This window comes from Lepidochelys kempii, chromosome 4 (assembly GCF_965140285.1).
Source record: "Lepidochelys kempii isolate rLepKem1 chromosome 4, rLepKem1.hap1, whole genome shotgun sequence".
Lineage (NCBI taxonomy): Eukaryota > Metazoa > Chordata > Testudines > Cheloniidae > Lepidochelys > Lepidochelys kempii.
Genome location: NC_136383.1, coordinates 26,161,462 through 26,182,406, shown reverse-complemented (window position 1 = coordinate 26,182,406; position 20,945 = coordinate 26,161,462). Strand labels below are relative to the sequence as shown.

General features: G+C 41.4%; 1 protein-coding gene across 3 annotated transcripts in view; it reads left to right on the top strand.

The window, feature by feature from the left end:
* TSPAN5 (tetraspanin 5) overlaps positions 1–20,945 on the top strand; it is a 117,787-nt gene that overhangs the window by 22,884 nt on the left and 73,958 nt on the right. Inside the window, exons 2-4 of one of the 3 annotated variants that reach the window (XM_073340759.2) lie at positions 13,924–14,082; positions 14,185–14,349; positions 14,441–14,494. The exons of 1 other annotated variant lie outside the window; for it this stretch is intronic. In XM_073340759.2, coding sequence (XP_073196860.1) covers positions 14,257–14,349; positions 14,441–14,494 — 147 coding nt within the window. In that variant the 5' untranslated portion in view covers positions 13,924–14,082; positions 14,185–14,256. The remainder of the gene's footprint in view (positions 1–13,923; positions 14,083–14,184; positions 14,350–14,440; positions 14,495–20,945) is intronic. One more of the 3 variants, XM_073340758.2, reaches the window with a different exon arrangement.

Sequence of the window (20,945 nt, the reverse complement as noted above, 5' to 3'; positions counted from 1 at the left end):
CATTTTTTACATTTAAACATGAGATGGTGTCATAAAGATCAGTCTGTTGGATCTCTGTAAATGGTTCCAAAAACTTGGATTGGCTCCTCATTATTAGGAGTGGAAAACAAGATGAGAAATTACTAGAAAATTTATACGTTTCTAACAGACTATGTTCATGATTCAGATTATATTAATCAAGACGTTGTCTGTGTGTCTAAGTTATCTGTTGTTGTAGCTACAGCTTCAAAATGGATGTTGAAAACAAATTATATTGAGAATTTCATTAGAGAGAAAGTAACGTTTCTCACTAGAGGTCAATGAGAAGTTTTCAAGATGATACGGTTACCTTATTTGGATTTAAGTGTGTAAAGAAGTAATATTTATTATTTTTAACAGTTTTATTTTAGTTTTGTTATTAATTGGTGACTTTTTCTATCTTTATAAAGATATTTCTTATGTTTTAAACTAATAAAATAAAACCTCCGTCTTGAATCTGCATGCATTATAAAGATGAGATTTTTGTGACAATTTCTACAGGATTGAAGGGAAACATTAGTTTTGTGAAACTTGTATATGGTTCCTTGTTTAAAGTTCCTATTTAGCTCATATTTCCCCTTATACATCTATTAATTTTTGAACTAAAAGGTTTGTGTGTATGCATGTTTGTATGTATGTATGTATGTATGTATAATGAATGTTAGGGGAGAAAAATAACCTAGACAGGAACTTTCAACATGGGACCACTGTTAAAGTACTCGCAAAAAGAAAAGGAGTACTTGTGGCACCTTAGAGACTAACCAATTTATTTGAGCATGAGCTTTCGTGAGCTACAGCTCAGCTCACGAAAGCTCATGCTCAAATAAATTGGTTAGTCTCTAAGGTGCCACAAGTACTCCTTTTCTTTTTGCGAATACAGACTAACATGGCTGTTACTCTGAAACCTGTTAAAGTACTGTAAGTCAGAGCTCCTTTTTATTTGTTGTCACGTAGGAGTGACTATAGTTCTGTTACTTTATGGTTACACTTTAAGGGGTGGCATTTTTTAAATTTGTATTTTATGATTTCTCTCCCCCCCCCTCCCAGAAAAAAGGGGGGGGAGAGAAGGAAGAATAAAAAAGTAAAGGGAGGGAAAGGATCAAGGGCAGGGAGGGGAAAGGAGAGCAACATCTTGGTTGCCATCCTCTAGGAATTAATCAATTTCTAAAAAGTCAGATCAAATCTTTTTTCAAATATGTCTGAGGTCTCTCTTCTTTGAAATGTTACATCAGCCAAGTCATGCCAAGCTGCTATCCTTGAAGGCAATCTGCAGTTCCATCGAAGCAATCTATGTTGTTTGGCTACAAGTGCTGTGCTAGAGAATCAAGCTTGCCATGAGCTGGAGATGGGGTGTCCCAAACGTGTGAGCCAGTGTGGCTGTAGCAGCAGTCTGCTTCGTCAGGCCCATGCACTGTAAGAGATGAGATTTTTAAAAGTATGCAGTGCTGGCCTCTTTTCCCACTGAAGTCAATTGGCATTCATGTCAATGGGAGAAGAGTTAGACTAGTGTGAAGTATTTTTAAAAATTCTACCCTGCATGTGTAATTGAGATAAGGTTTTTCACATAGTTATCTCTTTCCATAATATGTCCCCAAGAAATAAGTCTCAGATGCTTTCTTTCCCTTCAGTAGTTGGGACTAGTGAATTGTGCATTTCAGAGGTATGCAAAGCTAAATGAATATGCCTGCCAAAAGGAATCAAAGTTTGCAGTTGATACCTGGGCACAATGGTCATATGCCTCCTCTGAGGAATATATGACAGAGACCTGGCTAGGTTTCCAAAAGTTTCCAGATATTACAAACTGACTAGTCTCTAGAAGACCATTCCACCTTTGGTAGAAGTGTGGTATGCCTGCTGTTGCATCTCAATAGTACAAATTTCATTCAGACAGTTTCCAGGAGACTAGACTGATGTTGTCCATAGTTTCTGTTCTCCCCAATTCCCCCCGCCCCCTCTTTACACTCCCTCTCTATTATCAACTGTGGTAAGATCCTCAATGTGAGGTTTGGTGAACAGGAGTTGAGGACATTTTTCTTTATGTTTAACAGACTATTCTGAGGAAAAACCCTCAGGCAAGTACAACTTTTCCTTGTTAAAGCTTTTTTAGGAAGTTAGTTAGGGCTCACTGCAGTATTCATCCATCATTCCTGTAGAGTTCAGAAGAGACTTGTGGGAGTGGGAAAAGGAACACTTTTTTATGGATTCAGTTCAGTTAAGGCCTCTCGCGGTTTCACAGATGCGGTAGCATCTGGGTTGCAGTCTTGTTAGAGTAGCACCAATTCCCTTTCTTGTGCATTGTTTTTGAATGCATCTGTTATGCAGTAGTGCTTAATGTGCAAATTGATACAATTCAAGACATGAAAATCCATTTTTAGTTTGGGTTACTTCTACCTTTTTATAGCGGTAATTCCGGGTGGAAGTTATTTGTGTGTCAGCAAATTTTCCAGAGTGCAGAGGGTATTGCTCAACAGCAAAACAGCTGCACCATTCCCAGGTGACCACCTGCTGATGCTTGTCCTTTCTGTTTTCTAAGCAGTATGGTATCACTATACCCAAATTTTAAACAGTAAATGTCTTATAACATGTGGGTAGCTTTACCTGGAACCCTGATGTTTAGAACGTTGCAGCTGTTTTGCTGCTAAGAGAGATGGGCAAAGGCTCAATGCGAAGTTTGCCACTCTGAGAAACTCTCTTATGACTTTTGGGAGAACACTATTCATGGGCTTGTCCTCATGAGAAAATTAGGTCATGTTAGAATGTGACCTTGTGGTCGTATTAAATAACATGATGTTTGAACATGACTTTTGAATCATTGTTGACAGGGGGAACTCACGTCTGTAGTGTAGTTGTAGCCTTGTTGGTCCCAGGATAGTAGAGAGAGACGGTGGGTGAGGTAACCTTTTATTGGACCAACGGAAGATATTAGCTCACCCATCGGGGGAAACTGATGTTTAACATCCGGTTAGTTTACACTACTCCTTAACATCATGCTTCTACACTGCCTAATTTTCTAATGAAGACAAGTTCACAGAACATGTTTAGGCCACCTTTACATTTTTCTCCAGCACTTATTCTTCTGCCTTAATAAGTGGTCAGAATTCCCACTCCCCTTTCTACCTGGATTATCAATCACTTGAGGATTCTGAGCACATGAAGGGGGAGAGCCCAAGTAGCATGGATGACTTTTTGCTAACTGCGTCGCCCTGGCAAGATGGAATTATTGAAGGCAAGATCTAAAATGGGCTGGGTTGCTTGGGGTTGCACATCTGGCCAAAAAAATTAGACTATTTGATATGGGTTGGTCATCTGTGAGTGGGCACTGCGTCTACTGTAACTTTAACATATTATTAAACTTGTAATTAACTTTTATATTTAAGCTTTCAGGGTCCTAAAACTTTGCTAAACTAATCAAATGTCATCATTAAAGTATGATAGACTTAGCGTTACACTGACCGCACTTTAAGGCCCTGGTTCCAGGGTCTTGTCTCCTGGGAATCAGATTTCCAGGAAAACAACTTGCTTATCTAAATTCCTGTTCAGATAGGAAATTTTAGAAAAGGGTGTGTGTATAGTACCCCAGAACAAAAGGCATGAGAAAACAGATTGAGTGGCCCTTCATCTTGAAAACCATTTGTTTCACTATATGGGGATCTATTTTAAAAGCACTTCAGTGGAATTTTGAACAATGGAACTAATGCTTTGAGGTCTCAAAGCATGTTTATTTTGTTTAGCTTTTAGCTGATAGCTTGTATTTTCTTATGTTTGTTTGATTTTAGAGAATTTGGTTTATTGATGTTTTCCTGGCAGTGAGAGAGACCTAATTTTTTCCAGTGCTACCCATTGTGGGAGGCTTATGTAATTCTGTTCTGCAAGATACCCTGAGTCTCCATGGACTAGAGTTGGTGATATCAAATTACTGAAAGAGGGCCCTATTCTGCAGACGGGCCCTATTCTCCACGGTTTAGTGCTTACTACTAGGTGTAATCCGACAGATTTCAGTAGGATTACTCCACAGTAGTAAGTTGTTTGCAGGATCAGGCATCTGGTATCGTAACCTAAATTGTGCTTTAGCTGTATTTTTTTTTTGTTTTGTTTTCCACTTCTCCTTCATACCAATAACTTACATGACACCTGAGGGGGTATTTTTTTTGCCACTGCCAGCCAGACTCTGTATTCACAATGAGTTGATCCCTGCTGGAGAACTCCTCCTTCTTACTGTCTTTCTTTTCTCCTCTATGAAACATGGCCCAGGAAATGTCCCACAGTCTGCTCTGCTGACAGCCATACATTCTCTGCTCTTACTGCTTCTGCAGTTGCTGCTCCTGAGCCTGACGGAAAGAGCGGGCATAAATGAAAACACACAAGTCTTCCATAGCCCCGCTTGACTGGTGCAACAGTGGGGGATCTGACTTTTATGTCATTTTGACTCCGCTTTTGAGGTGTTTCTTCTGCGTTTCCATCAGTCGCTGTTTTTTGTCTTCTGGCTGAGCAAAAGCCCTGGTCCAGTCACTCCAAATGTTTTATGTACTCTAATGATTTAACAGGTTGTAGATGAAGAGAATTAGCCAAGAGTAGCAATGTGAGCTTTAACGGCCAGTCCTAAATCTTATAGCTGTCAGGGGAAGAGGGATTTACTATTTTCCTGTTCTTTGGGGCCAAATGGCTGCTCAAAATACAGAGCTAAAGCATGTCTTTATGGCTTGCACAGACGTGCAAGGATGAGGAAGCAGCAGAACCACTGTAGTTCCATAGTGTTCCTGGTGGGTGGGGCATAGGCTGCGGAGTCTGCAGGTAGTGGTGGTCGTAAGTTTCCACCATCTCTGTGTGTTGTGAAGTATTGCTCCTTGGTGGTACCCACTGTCACTGGTGTACAAGGGGCGGGTGGACTGTGGGATGGTGGGGACAAGGTTGTTGATTCTAAATCTTCTGGACAAATGTGCATGTTGGGGGTGGGGGAACCATGGGTACTGTTAGAGGTCTATGAGTGTATCGGTGATTCTTGCTGATGCTCTATGGTGGTCTGTGGGGGTCGATCTGTATTTATTGCTGCTTTGCTTCCCCATGCCATGGCCTGTTTTGTTTGGTTTCATGCACAGCACCAGGATTTTGCTCTTTTTTCCTAAATTGTGGCTGGGTCTGATTGCAATTTGAACTATTAACAACATCACTTTTTCTTTTCAGCCTATTCCTCTTGTGGAGATGATTTCAGACTGAGGCACGGCGGTGCTCAGTTTGTATTTCTGTCCCTTGTCTGCAGAAATAAATTGTGTTTTCCTAATGCTTTGTCCTAAGGTTTTCATTTCTTTTAGGTGTTTGTGGCCCTGCTCATAATGGATTTCATTTAAGGGTATTACAAGAGCTGAATGATGGGTTTACGCAGAAGCATTTCGGTAAAAGATTCATCTTAGTCCTTGAAAACCCCACAGTATTTGAGAAAATTGCTCCTTCATATTTCTATTCAGTGTTTATGATGTCAGCTGCTTTTACCACAGGACTTTGTCTAGCCTAGTGACCTCTCCTTCAACGATGGATGCCATTTGGAATTTGAATATGTAGGTTTTAAATGATGGCCTTTCTTTAAAGTTGGTGAAGAATTGCACTGGAGCATCAATTTTTCTGATTTAATAGTAACTGCCTAAAAATATTCTAAAAATCCAAAATTTAAAAGTCAGGCTTTGGGTTAAAGTGTCCTGGGACTGTGCTTGTGAATTTCATTTCCTGTCTTCAGTTTCAAGAGACACACAAAGCCACAAACTCACTTCTAGTTGTTTCATTTCCTTGATGACATGAAAATGTTCTTTTGGTCAGTCAGTCTCCCCTCCTCCCCCACTCCGAGGTTCACCAGTGAGCTCCAACCCTGCTGTCAGGATAGACCAGTTCCAGTATTCAATATGAATTGTAGCTCAGTCTTGGGCATTTTCTGAGTAGATCCTGTTGTAATAATCGTGCCAATTCATAATCTTGCTCAGTGGCTCTTTGATGAGGCTAAATAAGGCCACTGAACTCCTTCAGTATCAACCCCAAAACTGAACAGTATGACAAATAGGATAGCTTCAAAAAATTGATGGTTTACAACTGCTAAATTGGGGCCTATGGATGTCAGTGGGACTGCTCACGTGCTGCTACACCTTGCAATGGAGGCTTAATATGTACAATAGCACCTCAGATTGAGAGTGGATTGTAATATCAGGTGAGAAAACAGTGAAATTTTCAAAAGCACCTAAATCTCACAACCAATAGGAGTTTGGCACCTAAATACCTGTAAAAATCTGGCTATTAGGTTCTTAAGTCTCATATAGACTTTCAATGAGGCATAGACCCTTAAGTAGTTCTGTAAACTTCAAATGTGACACTGATCGCTGCCTTCTTCAGAAGTTTAGAAGTCGGTAGCAAGGAGAATATATAATACTGGAAAAGCTCTTAGAGGGCCTGAATGCATATAATGTGCAGTCAACTTCTATGGACAACTGGGTGGAAGGATCATTCATTTTAGATATTTCCCAAAATATGCTTGGGTGGCTTCATAGTTAATGACTTAGCATCTTCCCACTAAATGGGAGCTCAATATTCAAATGCTGTCATGTTTTCCTCTCCTTAAGTAGGAATGTCTTATTGGGGGGGATGGGGATAGATGAAGAGAATGGGAGTTTTGGGCTGCTACCTTGGCAGTCCTTCTGAGCCAGTTTGGGGTTCTCAGTGGGAGCCTGGTTCATGTCCCCAAACAAGGGAAGAGGAGATGTTCTGAGTGGAAAGGTGGTGGTCTGCCCTGTTGGGTAGGAACAATTCTTGGTGGGAAGAAGGAATACTGCTGTACCTTTTCTGTAGCTATGAGCTCTGACTTCTGTTACCTGTTTTGAATCCCAGAAGAGCTATGCTGTGGATGAGGCAGAGAAGTTGGAGAAACACTGGGCTGGGCACAGGGAAATATTTAACTTGAGGATGGGGTTATAGACTTATAGCTTTTAAAGATGGAGAAGACCTATTGTTTATCTAGCTCATCTGTGTGGGGCTTGTGCAGATCCCAACTTCCATCAAAAGGGCTTTAATATTTTTAGTAATTCTCTTTAAAGCAAACAAACAAAAATCAGTTTTCTCCCCCTTTCCTTTAGGAGGTGAACAGAACTAGTCTAGCCACCCAAGCTAGTTTGTATAATAAATGAGACCGTTATGTAGTAATATTTTAAAATATTCTTATGAGGTTAGCCCTGGATTTTTTAAAAAAGAAAGTAGCCAGTTAAGTAAATGCACACTGCCAGTGTGATTTAACAAGAACAAAATGCCGTTCCTGCCTTCATAATCAGATTTATTTTAATATCTTGTGGAAAATGCTTCAGGAGTCAACTACAAATATGCTTTAACTGCTTCCTTGCTGTTTTTGAAACAACAGTATTTTCATAGGTTGTTACCAGCTACATGGGACACCATTGGGGGTGCATTTTGCCCCTTGTACCTGATACATTGGTCAGCTCTGAAGAATGCTCTCCTGTTTTGCTGAAGGATGTAAACTTCAAGTGAATGCAATAGTATTGGGGGTGAACCTAAACTGAACTTCAGCTATAGTTTTCTTTGGTGGTGGTTGTAATAATAGTAGGCAGATGTTCAGACAAGTCCACCTTTTTCAATTTAAGTTGACAGGGTTATTTTCAAAAGTCCCATAGAAAAGTTGCTGGTTTTTTTCCTACCCCATCAATGACACTTCCATTAGAATGTACTACAACCGGCAGACCTTTATTCCGACTTAAACTTCCAGTTTTGATACAAGACTTAGAAATCTGCTCTGACAGCCTTTACTCTTTAAAAAAAAAATTTGCCTGAGGAAAATCCATAATTAGGGTAAAAAAAATTAGAAAATGAATTATTTTATTGCTTGAGAAGTTGGGGCAAATAGTAATGACATTGGGGAATTCATGTTCTCAAGAAGGCAAGAGAATTCACCAAGTGGGTATGAGCAGCTTCCAGTACTAAACATTTTTATGTTTCTTACTGCAGCTAATTTCTAAGCGTCTGGAATCAAGAAAGGCCGGCTTTAGCAGTGTTTCCAGTAGGCACCTGTGTATTAACTATGCGAGCTCTCGCCTATTTAGGTCATAGCTCATAATAGTTTCTACTTTGTGAAAGCCTAAAAATAAAACCTAATTAATATAATCTTAAATGAAACCTTTCTCCATCTTCATAGATTTACAAAGGAGTGTAATTGGGATTAAGGAAAAAAAAATTTTTTTTATCTCCCCCCACCCCCTATACTTTAAACTGTAGCTTAACACTGAAGAAAGACTTCACTGTAAGTAAATGCTTACACAAAAGATATTCTTGCTAATAATTTACTTTAATTTCTTTCTGGTTGGGGGTCTTGTGACTTGAGCCATACAGACAGAGCTATCCAAGCATCAGCATTATCTATGTGTGGCATCAGGAGGATAGTGTTGTTATGTAAGTAAATGGTTATGCAGAAAAGAACATCATGAAAAATGTATAGTGTGTTTTTGCTTCAGTAAGTTGGTAGCTCTGGCGAATGGAGCAAGATTGACAATTCTGGAAGCCGAAGTCCTCTCTCTATCCACAGAACACACACAGCATAGGCAACAGGAGACTCAGCTTCCCCACAGTGCCCTTCAGGTGTGCCTTCGCCCTGTTCTGGAGGAAATGCTGCGCTGGGCATCACAAAATGGGGAAGAGATGGCCAGCCCTCTGTGGAGATAGAGGTGGTTAGGGACTATTTAGAAAAGCTGGACGTGCACAAGTCCATGGGGCCGGACGAGTTGCATCCGAGAGTGCTGAAGGAATTGGCGGCTGTGATTGCAGAGCCATTGGCCATTATCTTTGAAAACTCGTGGCGAACCGGGGAAGTCCCGGATGACTGGAAAAAGGCTAATGTAGTGCCAATCTTTAAAAAAGGGAAGAAGGAGGATCCTGGGAACTACAGGCCAGTCAGCCTCACCTCAGTCCCTGGAAAAATCATGGAGCAGGTCCTCAAAGAATCAATCCTGAAGCACTTGCATGAGAGGAAAGTGATCAGGAACAGCCAGCATGGATTCACCAAGGGAAGGTCATGCCTGACTAATCTAATCGCCTTTTATGATGAGATTACTGGTTCTGTGGATGAAGGGAAAGCAGTGGATGTATTGTTTCTTGACTTTAGCAAAGCTTTTGACACGGTCTCCCACAGTATTCTTGTCAGCAAGTTAAGGAAGTATGGGCTGGATGAATGCACTATAAGGTGGGTAGAAAGCTGGCTAGATTGTCGGGCTCAACGGGTAGTGATCAATGGCTCCATGTCTAGTTGGCAGCCGGTATCAAGTGGAGTGCCCCAAGGGTCGGTCCTGGGGCCGGTTTTATTCAATATCTTCATAAATGATCTGGAGGATGGTGTGGATTGCACTCTCAGCAAATTTGCGGATGATACTAAACTGGGAGGAGTGGTAGATACGCTGGAGGGGAGGAATAGGATACAGAAGGACCTAGACAAATTGGAGGATTGGGCCAAAAGAAATCTGATGAGGTTCAATAAGGATAAGTGCAGGGTCCTGCACTTAGGACGGAAGAACCCAATGCACAGCTACAGACTAGGGACCGAATGGCTAGGCAGCAGTTCTGCGGAAAAGGACCTAGGGGTGACAGTGGACGAGAAGCTGGATATGAGTCAGCAGTGTGCCCTTGTTGCCAAGAAGGCCAATGGCATTTTGGGATGTATAAGTAGGGGCATAGCGAGCAGATCGAGGGACGTGATCGTTCCCCTCTATTTGACATTGGTGAGGCCTCATCTGGAGTACTGTGTCCAGTTTTGGGCCCCACACTTCAAGAAGGATGTGGATAAATTGGAGAGAGTCCAGCGAAGGGCAACAAAAATGATTAGGAGACTGGAACACATGAGTTATGAGGAGAGGCTGAGGGAGCTGGGATTGTTTAGCCTGCAGAAGAGAAGAATGAGGGGGGATTTGATAGCTGCTTTCAACTACCTGAAAGGGGGTTCCAAAGAGGATGGCTCTAGACTGTTCTCCATGGTAGCAGATGACAGAAGGAGGAGTAATGGTCTCAAGTTGCAGTGGGGGAGGTTTAGATTGGATATTAGGAAAAACTTTTTCACTAAGAGGGTGGTGAAACACTGGAATGCGTTACCTAGGGAGGTGGTAGAATCTCCTTCCTTAGAGGTTTTTAAGGTCAGGCTTGACAAAGCCCTGGCTGGGATGATTTAACTGGGAATTGGTCCTGCTTCGAGCAGGGGGTTGGACGAGCTGACCTTCTGGGGTCCCTTCCAACCCTGATATTCTATGATTCTATGAAATGCCTTTAAGCAGTGGGAGGGTATTTCTGTCTTCATTTCTATTCAATCTTTGGCACCTCTTCCCTGGTAACAAATACCAGTCAGTACCACTTGTGGTAATTCTCTGAACTGGACTTTCCGCTAAGGTGTGGAGAGAGGGAGAGTAACTCGTTTGAACTAAAATTCCTCTGGATAGTCACTGTTGCAAGTAAGAGCAGAATTTGACCTTCAATCTTTTTCTTAGCCTGAAGTTGAGCAGAAGTTTAATTTTTGAAATTCTTACCTGGACTTTGGTGTGTGAACCCTGAAAGAACTTACCTCTTCTCCAGTGGGATTAAAAGAATGTTACCACTAACCAAGGAAGCCTTGGTGTCTGTGTAATTATTCTCTTCTTAGTTTGGTATTTACTAAAACTTCATGCACACTTAAAAAGTTGTAACTGACAAGGATGCACAGAAAGAGTCCACAAAATGTTTTGTGACAAGTATGTGTTGGGCTCTGTAGTGAGGACTGTCTCTTGCTAGAAAACAAGCAAAAACCAAAAAAGGTGTTGTATGCTGGGGTTCTGGGTGCAGTGGAGAGGATAAGATTCTGATAAATACAGATCACCACAAGTATAAAGTATCTTAAGACAGAAACTAGGGGGCCATATAGAGGTGATCTCTGAAATGTTGGTGAAATTGACAAAGCAACATAGAAACCCTCTTCGGAATTTTATAGTTCACACTTCTGTGGAAATGTAGGCAGCTGTGGTGTGTCTGGAAATATGTTAAGAACTAGTAAACTAAACTTTAAGGTTGGGGGGTGGATGTGGGGTGGGGACTGATCAAGAACAGGATAAGAGCACCTTTTAGAAAGCAATGAGAAGTTGATATACCCAATAATTGTGAGCTGACATAAATATTTGTTTTGAAATTGAATTATATTTACATGCAGTTTTAATAAACGTCACCTTTTAGCTTTCATTGTGGGGGTCATAAGTTTTGTGCAGATCTTTTGCTGGATGATTTCATTTCCTCCTGTCCTTAGGGACAATCAGAAGTGCGTATCTTAACAATGTGTCCTTCTGAACTTTTGGCATACTTCACGCTTGTGTTATTATGTGGGAGTGGGGTGGAGGAAACAGACATATATATCTGTATCCTCTTGTTCTTCCTGTATTCATGTTTTAAACAAAATCCCAGAGTTCAGGAGGGACTGTCTGTCTGTCAGTCTTCCAGGTTCAAAGCCTTTTTTGCAGGTTAGAGAACCAGCAAGTGAAAACATTCAAACACAAGAAATGCTTGGTGAGCTGTAATTGTAAACATCAGTGTGGCAGTGGGCAAAGATTGTTCCTCTGTCTGGTGTAAAAACAGCGCAATAAGTAGTCTGAGCTTCAGGGAATCTGCATTCCTACTCCCAAGCATGGTTGCAGTGTTTTGTCATTACTCTCTCTCTCTCTAATTCGTGTACACCAAAGTGAATGCAGTACTTGTATAGCAGTTCAGAGCCAGAGAGAGAGAGAGAACATCACTACATCGTGTAACTAATATGTAAAATTATACTAGTATATTTAGGTTGATTGTTAACGTTGTCAGCCTGATTTGAGTGTATCCTTTTTAAAACCTTGGGTTTTTCCCCTCCTTCTCTGTAGTGTTAAACACTCTCTCCTATAACTTCAAAACAGACTAATTGTGGGATTTTTCTTTGCCTTCCTGACAGCAGTGCTACTGAATTTAGAACTCAGGGTGCCTTGATTTGGTAGCTGATGTCGTATGCCTCTTAACATCCGTGATGCAGGTATTACATTAAATTAGCACTCTGTGGCATAAATACTTACGCTTTTCTCCCTGGCCTATTGTTCTAACTTCAGGCCAAGTATAAAAATGAAGAACCAGCAGTTAACAATCATCTCTTGCATTGACACAGCCCAGTTCTCCTCTCTTACACCCATGTGACTCCACTGTAGTCAGTGGAATTACTCCTCTCTTATACCAGTCTGTGAGAATTTGGAGACACATTTGTTTTTTATTGTAGACTGAAACCCGCTCGCCCTTACTTGGTCCCTTTCCATTTTTCATGCAGGCTGATAAGCAACTGCTTGTGTATTTGATGGCAATGTTACATCCCGGTCATCGGAGGGTATTTATTGCTCAGAGTATTCTGGTCTCTTTCATTTCCACTCCTTGGTGCTTTGCTCTGAGATAGAGCACTGCAGTAGGGCTAACTACTTGGCCTCCTCTGTGCTTTTAGAAGTCAGTTGCTCCTATGGATTCTACAGACAGAGTAGATGAGCACAGTGGGAACTGGAGCTGAATATTTGATGGGGTATTTGACAAAAAGAATCAGGGTTTTTATTAAAAAGAAAAGGAGGACTTGTGGCACCTTAGAGACTAACCAATTTATTTGAGCATGAGCTTTCGTGAGCTACAGCTCACTGTACTTCACCATGTGTGTTGTAACCCTTCTCTCAAACACTACAGAGATATGAGGGGTTATATAACTATCTAGCTAGATAGCAGAAACATTAGTCATTAATATATTATTTTAGTATTAAAACAATCTTCCATTTCCACGCTCGTAACCTGATCTTTTAACCTATTCTAAGCCAGCAGTAAGCTGTGCAACAGCATTGTCGAGGAAGATAATTGTTTCTGCCATAACTGCCCCAAATCTAATTGCCTGCAGCAAATGCAAGCCACAAATCATCATGAATGATCCTGCACGGCAGTGAGTGAAATATGACTGGTGTGACCTACTTCATTTGCATATTAAATGTGCTAGACATTTTTATGGTTTTTTTTCTTGTTTCCTAGGAAACCAATGCTGGGGTATAGTAGAGAACAGTAATTGCATGGAGGGTGCTGCATGTCTGAAGCTTTGTTCTTTTGTAGACAGGAGGCTATAAAAGGGGAAAGGGCTGGAATTTTAAGAATATCTTTAACAAAAAACAGGACAAGGGTGTACATATTTTATGCTAATGAACTAAGTTTCCAACATTTCGTACAAAAATGCTCCAAATATCAAACAGGAATATTTATAATGTAGTAGGTCATTTGGGTATGACTTGTACAAAGGGTCATTTCAAGGCACTACTAAAGAAACTGAATGCAAATGAACATGAAGCTGGCTAGTCTGTTTTCATTGTCCTTGCCGAACGCGTGCAACAACAGTGGTATTTGTTAGTGGGTGAATTAGACATAATGAAATGGAGAATGTTGTCAGAAGACTGAGCATGTAAGTAGGAGAGGGAAACTAGATGGAAATAGAAATTAAATTAGTGGTAAATCTTGGGAGAGAAAAGTGGAGATTTCAAGAGAATTGAGTACATTTAGGGAGAGAATAAAACAGTTGTGACCCTTCAACTAGTGGTGGGGGGAGGAAAGGGAGAGGAGGAGAAGGGCAAGAGAGAGGCCTGCTTTGTAACTGTGCTGTGCAACTCATTTAAAAGCGACCTCTTAGCTTTGCCTGTACTACAGAATTTTACCATTGGGGCTTGCATGTAGTAATGTGTGAGGACGTGATAAAAGTGCTGCAGAGCCTATTGCACAAGTCTCGGTGCAGTTTCCTGGAGCAAGTGCTTAATACCTATGATATAGAGAACATATGACTGCACCTGTTCTTGTTCTTGGTTTGTTCCAATGGATGCTTTGACCTGCATGAAGAGCCAGGCATACATTGTGAGATTCAGGAGCTTCTGCTAAGCCCTCTTGCTTGCACTGAAGATGCCATGGTGAAGAGTTGCAAGCCACTACCTGAATGATTCTAGGGCTGGAGGTTATTGTGAAGAGCACTGCTCCTGGGGGGAAGTGGTGCTCGAGGAGGTAAGGCGCTTTATTGATATGTCTTTTACTTGATATGTTGTTGTTGTTCTTGGCTGTTTCGCTGACATAGCTTTTTCCCCTCCTTCTTCTCATCCCATGCAGTGTACTGAGAACAGAATGGTGTGGGCCCGAGTTTGGAGGGATAAGATCCAAGCCAGGTAGCTCCACGAAATCATGCCAATTTCTTCCCCCACCTCCTTCACTGATGGCCCTGTGGGAATTACAGACAGTCAAGAGCCCCACTGGGTTATGGGCAGGCATGGGGAGGTAAGTAGAACTAGAGGATGTACCTGGGAATGGGTTAATCCCGTTAAGTTTCAATGTTGGTTGTTAATGATATTACTTTTTGTGTTTTCAGGAATCTGGGAGAGACAATTGTCTCACTCTGATGCAGGCTTCAGGTCACCATAAGGTATTTGTGTATAATGTTTACTGTCCTTTCTCTAAGGCTGGTATTTCTCAGGAGCTGAAGACCTAGTGATGCTAAAATAGGTCTATAGAAACATATGTATATTTAAAAACATTTTTATTATGAAGTAAAATTTCAGAAAGTTTTATTTGTAATATACAATAACAATTCTAAGGCTTTGAAATAAATTTTAATTTGCATGTAAAAGGACTCCATGTCTTGAATATTGGGGTGGAGGGAAGCACAGGGCAGAGCAGAGGTCAGCCTAGAACTACCTTGTATGCACTTGTGCCTGTGTTGATGTAACAGCTGCATGGTTTTACAGGTGATACAGCCATTAGGTGTCACTGAAGGCTGAGCAGGAGCATTATAGGACTATGCTAAGAGGACCATATACTCTGTTGAAGCAGCTGCACCAGCACTTGCTGACTAGCACAGTGTGGTGTAAGGTGAAAAGGTGGTGAACAGCGTGGTGTTTAGCTTTGCTCAGAGGAAGTACAGTAACAACCGTTGTGTGAATGCCTGTGTGCTAATGCAAGCATGTGAGTGTGGTGCATGTGCGTGGATGTGTGTTGAGTTGCAGACATGCCAAGAGCTTGCAGTGGTGCTTAAAATGCCTTACAGCTGTGCAGCAGACAAGGCTTGAGAGCCGTTAAGCTATAGGGATTTTTGCACAACAGTTCTGTGGCTATAATTGATGGAAACCGTGGTGGGGAAAATTAACAGGATACAAAGCTTTAATTTATTTGCCATTAGCAACACAGCAAAGCCTCTTAAGCAAATATGAGGCTTACTTTTCTCCAGAGTTAAAGGTAATTAATTTATTTTAGTTTTTCACTCTCCAAGGCTTTGGAGTCCATAAAATGCTAGAAATGAAATTTTTCTTTGTATTTGTGTTTAGTTCTCAAGAATGCAAAAGCCTGAGCAGCTGCCATTCAAGTGTCATCGTCGTAGCTCTATCTCCATCCCAATGCGTCGTTGCCCATGCTGTTCCTATCCTGTTTGACTTCTGAATAAAGACCCGCTGAAACTGTGTGGGGATTTTTTTTTTTTTTTTTTTCCCCCCCTGTTCTTTTTGTTAGAGCATGGACCAAAATCTGGTCTCTTATCCAGGCTTCAAACCCATGTTTATTAATAATTTATATTGGGGTATTGTTCAGAGGCCCCAAAGGAGATGGGGTGGGAGGGCATTGTGCCAGCTACTGTACAAATTCATAGTGAGAAACAGCCTAAATAGACAATGGATGGAAGGAGAGGGAACAGATGCACAGAGAACTGAAGTGACTTATTGGGGATTGCACAGAGTGTCAGTGGCAAAGCGAGGAATAAAACCCCTATCTCTTGAATTTTAGTTCAGTGTACTTCGTTGCTAGACCACACAGCCTCTCAGTGAAAGAGATATTATCAGTTTATTGCACTGCTTTCTCCTCCGTGAGTGCTTGGGTCTGTGTGCTGTTATTATTCTACATGTTTCTTGTGGTAAATGCCATAATATTAGGTCTTGTGGTACATTTGCCTAAATCACTTGTGTATTTTGTGTGTGTGTGTGTATATTTTTAGTTTTAAAGTAAAAGTTACTAAGTGAGTCTAAGGTGATTAGTAACCCTCTCTACTTAATCTTTAGTTTTATCTAACACTTGTCAAAGGCCATGGATTGACAGCCTAGGGTGCTGAATTCCTTTATTTATCCACAGAACAAATACAGTGTGGGTAGTGACAATGCAAACTTCTCTGTGCTGCTTTGTCAAGTCAATATATCAGATATTGCCCACTTGTTTATTTTTCCTAGAGTAGTGTGTGTCTCATGAGGGAAAGTGGATTTTGAAATCGTTTAACCCAAATGATAAATTCTAAGTGATGTCAGATCCTATAAAATAGGTGTGGAAGTAAAGGATGTGGTAGATGCAGTGTGAATTTTGTAGTTAGCCTGTGCTGAGGCTGCTTTATTTCTCGGCCATGTGGTCATGTGACTTTCTCAGCCATTTGTTAATTGGCCAGTAGTTTTTGCCAGAGAGAGAGAGAGGGGCAATAGATTGGACTCTTCCATTGCTCCTGCGTACTCAAGTAGCCAGGGATGTGCAGAAAGAGAGAGAGAGAGAGAGAGAAAAAAAAGGCTCCCATTTCTACCTATGCTTGCCTCGCAGACTATCTCATGTCCAGTCAATACTGTGTATTGAAATGAAACACTACACATTTCTAATTGTTTATGCAGCAACCTTTCTGTGCTTAGAGCACATCACCCCAGTGCCTCCCTTCAGTGGCTTCCATAAAATGCAGAAATCAAATTTAAGGAGTCTGGTCTCCTCTGAAAAGCCCTCCAAGGGACTGGTTCAAGTTGTGAAAGGGGCAGCCTCCCTCCATATGACCTCCCATGACAGCTGCATTCCATTGGAACAATGGAACTGTCAAGCTCAAGGGCAAGACTTTTGAGAGCAGGAGACAAAGCCCTCTCAGCAGCTAGCTTACACTGTACAACGTGCTACCAGAAGAGACCAGAATAATCACAAACTTCAGTGCCTTTGGCCCCGCTTTCATACAATACCACTCCCCAAAATCCCAGTGTCTGGGGTTAGAGAGCGGGAAAGCAATAGATCTGTGTATGTTCACGTTACTGCACGTGTCAGGAGCGTGGTTACCAGCATGATGGCCACTATATGAAAACCTAGGTAGGTAAAATAGTATAAAATGTTTGTTACATTGCCTTAGCCAGTTGGATGGTGCTGGGCTGTCTAGTGGTGTAATAGATATTCCGCTTGTGAATGAATGAGCCATTCATGAAAAGCTGGAGATTAAGTCAGTGTGTATCCGCTCCCCTCTACTGCTTCTTCACCCCTCCCCCCCCAAAAAAGGGGGGTGGGTGGGAGTGAGAATTTTCTTCCTTGAAATGAGAATATTGTATTCAGTTATTAACATGGATATCTGCACAGTAGAAAAAGGGTAGCTGAGCATCTGGCAGGGAAGATCTAGGTTGCTCTTCCAACCTAGATTAATTTTAACCAGCATGAATAGTGACCATAGCAAATTTTGTGGCATGTCAACAGTAACTTACTGTACCAAGGGTACAGTAACTTACATTGTTACAAGCAACTGTATTCCCCCCTCCCCCCCCCCAAAATAGTTTGAAACCGTTTCTGCCCCCTCACCCCCAGACAAATCTACAAGGAGGTTTTAATTTAACCAAGTTCACATAACAAGTCGGGTAGAATTGTGACTAGAACCTGTCTCCCAACTCCAAGTGAAGCACCCTATTCTCTGGCTTACTGACTTAGTTTTACAATTGCTCCAGCCTGAGTGAATGAGAGGGTAGGGTTCATCCAGTTATTACTCATGAGCTACTTCTTTTTTTTTTATGGTGCCTGCCATTTACACCATCCAGTTATTAGCAGACAGTAGCCAGTGTAGAATCTCAGTAGTTTATAGTATATTTACGTTACTTGTGTAAAGAAGCATTTGATTGCACATACAATAATGCACAGACTCTAGGCTCACCGTACATGTTATGGAATGTTGGATTAATCACTTCGGGCAAAATTTGTATCACTATGGAAACATCCATTGAAATGTGTTGGTGTTTTGTTTAAACAGATTACTACATAAATAGAACATCTGGTTATTTTCATGAGAACCAGCTTTTCTAGTAAAAGCCAAAAACCTGCAGAGGAGCTGCTGCCAAAATCTAGATGCTCTGTGTGTTAAGGAGGTACCCTCGGAGCTCCATAGTTGAGGTTGCATTGAGATTTGTACTAAGGCAGTATTAAAATTCCCCACATTTTACTCATTAATTATTTGAAACTAGTTTCCAAACTTAACACATTTAATGGCCCAATACATGTTTGGTGTCATATATCATATCAAACCATATCAAAATGAGCCCTTTTTGAAATTTCTCTGGAGGTGGTTGTGGGGTGTTTTTTTTGGGGGGGGCACTTCACTTCAGACTTCCCTGACACATTAATTCCCACAGCTTCTTCTAGATAAAGGCCACATCTTAAAGTTATAATCCAAACACAGTTTTTTCCCTGTTTTCTTCTAAACTGTTTTATCTCAGCAAGGAAAAGCCAACAGAATTGTCAAGTTCTGCTGGATAGTTCCATGTGATCATGTTGCTACTCTGCATACCTGAACCCCAGTTCTGGTTCACATACACAAGGGTGATATGGTGTATTTGTCTTTTTCTATGTGAGTTTGTTTGAGAGTGTAGTGATTGTCTTGTTTCACCCACATAGTTGTTATACAAGTATTTAAGTGCACTGAATGAGCCACACTGCATGTTATGATAGGCATGAAGGACACACAGATCTTAAAAGGGTGTTTGCGGAGGTGGGGGTGGGAGGGGAATTGATCCTCATAGCAGTGGGGAGATACGCCTGCTAGTTTTGTCTGCTGTTCTGGCAGGGTGCGCTATCATTTTGAGTAGGTGGGTCCTGGTCTGTGGGGCGCTTGCTTCTGATGATGAGGTTGGGGAGGGAGATGTTGTTTGAAGGCCAGAAAAGGGGGTTCAAGGAAAGATTTCTTTCAGGATGTGGTCCCAATCGAGTATGGGTTTTAATTTTTTAATGATATCCCTTATAGGTTTCAGTATGAGGTGGTAGGTGACAACTTAAAGATATGTGGTAGGAGGGTTTTTTGGTTTTGTTTTTCTCTGTATTGAATCGGGTTCTCTGGTGGTATTTGGGTGGTCCCGTTCTATGATGCAATCTACTTCACTGAAGGAGTGCCCTTGTTTGGTGAAGGCGGTTTTAAGTATGTTAAGATGTGTATCCTGGACTTTCTCCTCAGAGCATGATCTATGGTATGAGAGTGGCTGGCCGTAGTGTAGATAATGGATTTATTGGTGTTTCAGGGTGGTTACTGGTTCTTTGAGGGTAAGTGTGGTGATCCATTGTCTTCTTTAGGGTTCCATTGCTGAAGCTGACCATGATGTCCAGGAAGCTGATGCTGGTATGGGATGTTCCAGAGAGAGTTTGCTGGACGGGGGGTGGTGGTGGTGGTTGAAGATGTGGTGGGAAGATGTGGGAGTTTAGGTCGTCTGTCCAGAGGATGAAAATATCATTGATGTATGTAGCTATACTGTTGGTTTTGTGCTGCATTTGCCCAAAAATTCTTCCTTAAGGTGGCCATGAGAAAGTTGTCATATTGGGGGGCCATCCTAATATCTTTGGCTGTTCCCATTTTTTTGGATTGAATGTAAAGTTGTTATGAGTGAGGATGAAATGGATGAGTTTGGGATGGGTATTTTGAGGCAGGCAGTGATATCCTCATGGTGAGGGATGTCTGTGTATAAGGACATCCATGGTGGCAAGGTGGCATGGTGTTCTGGGGGAGGTTGTTAATGTTGTGGAGTTTCTGGTGGCAGTCGGTTATGTCCTGGAGGAGACTGGTCCTTTGTCTGGTGAGGGGTTTGAGGATGCTTTCCGTGATTCCCAATATTCCTTTAGTAAGCGTGCCGTAGCCAGATATGATGGGTCTACCTAGGTTCCCTTATTTGTGTCTCTTGCAAAGCACGTAAAAGGTCCTGGGGCCAGGTTTGTGGGGAATGAGGATGTAGAGTTCCTGTTGGAGTATGGGGAAGGATTTGATGATATCCTTAAATTCCTGAGTGATTTGTGGTATGGGATTGTCTTTGTGGTGGGGACTGGAGTGTCTCTGCACGGTATTTATGTCATTGAACAGTACATTGCGCTGAAGTGCACAATCTTAACTGAATTCTTCATGTAGAAATAACACATGGGTGGGATTTTCAGAAGTGCTCAGTGTTGAAATTTGTGGGACTAAGGTGAGAGAATTTGCTCTTTAATCAATTTATAGGAACATCCATACATTCACTGGGCTTATGGCAAACTTCAGCCTGATGTGGAATGGCTGAGTGACTAAACTTTTGAGGGGGTGAGGATGGGGTAGAAGGCTTTTTTAATGGAAAATAATGATCAGCTGTAATGACTGTAATGGTGGAAGCCTGCCATTGTTATAAAGCAGTTGGCTAGCCATTGTCAACTATTACTTCTTGCTGGCTAAATTAATAATAATGCTAATTCAAAATAGCCAACTTCTTAAATTAAAAAGGGGTTCTCTTCTTCAACAAGGTGATAATTTGGTGAATGTTTGGCAGACTTACCTGGTTGACACTATTTGAATCAAAGCATTACATCTATTTCCCTTTATGTGTATTTGTGGCTTAACTGCTTAGTGTTAACTTGTCTTCACTCCTCTCCCATCATCTCCCATTTAAATGCTAGGTTACTTGCTGCAGGATTGTATATTTTTTTTTCCTCTTTAGTAAATTGCTTGTACAGTCACTATAGTTATACCATTGGCTTCCTTTCATTGTTGCATGTTTTGTTTCCATAGATCTGCAGTTCTAAGCACCATGTAAACCTCTGTCATTCAGCATTGTTCTACAACCTGTTTTTGAGCTTCTCGCACACAGTTGCTTTAGGATTTGCACTTTTTTATT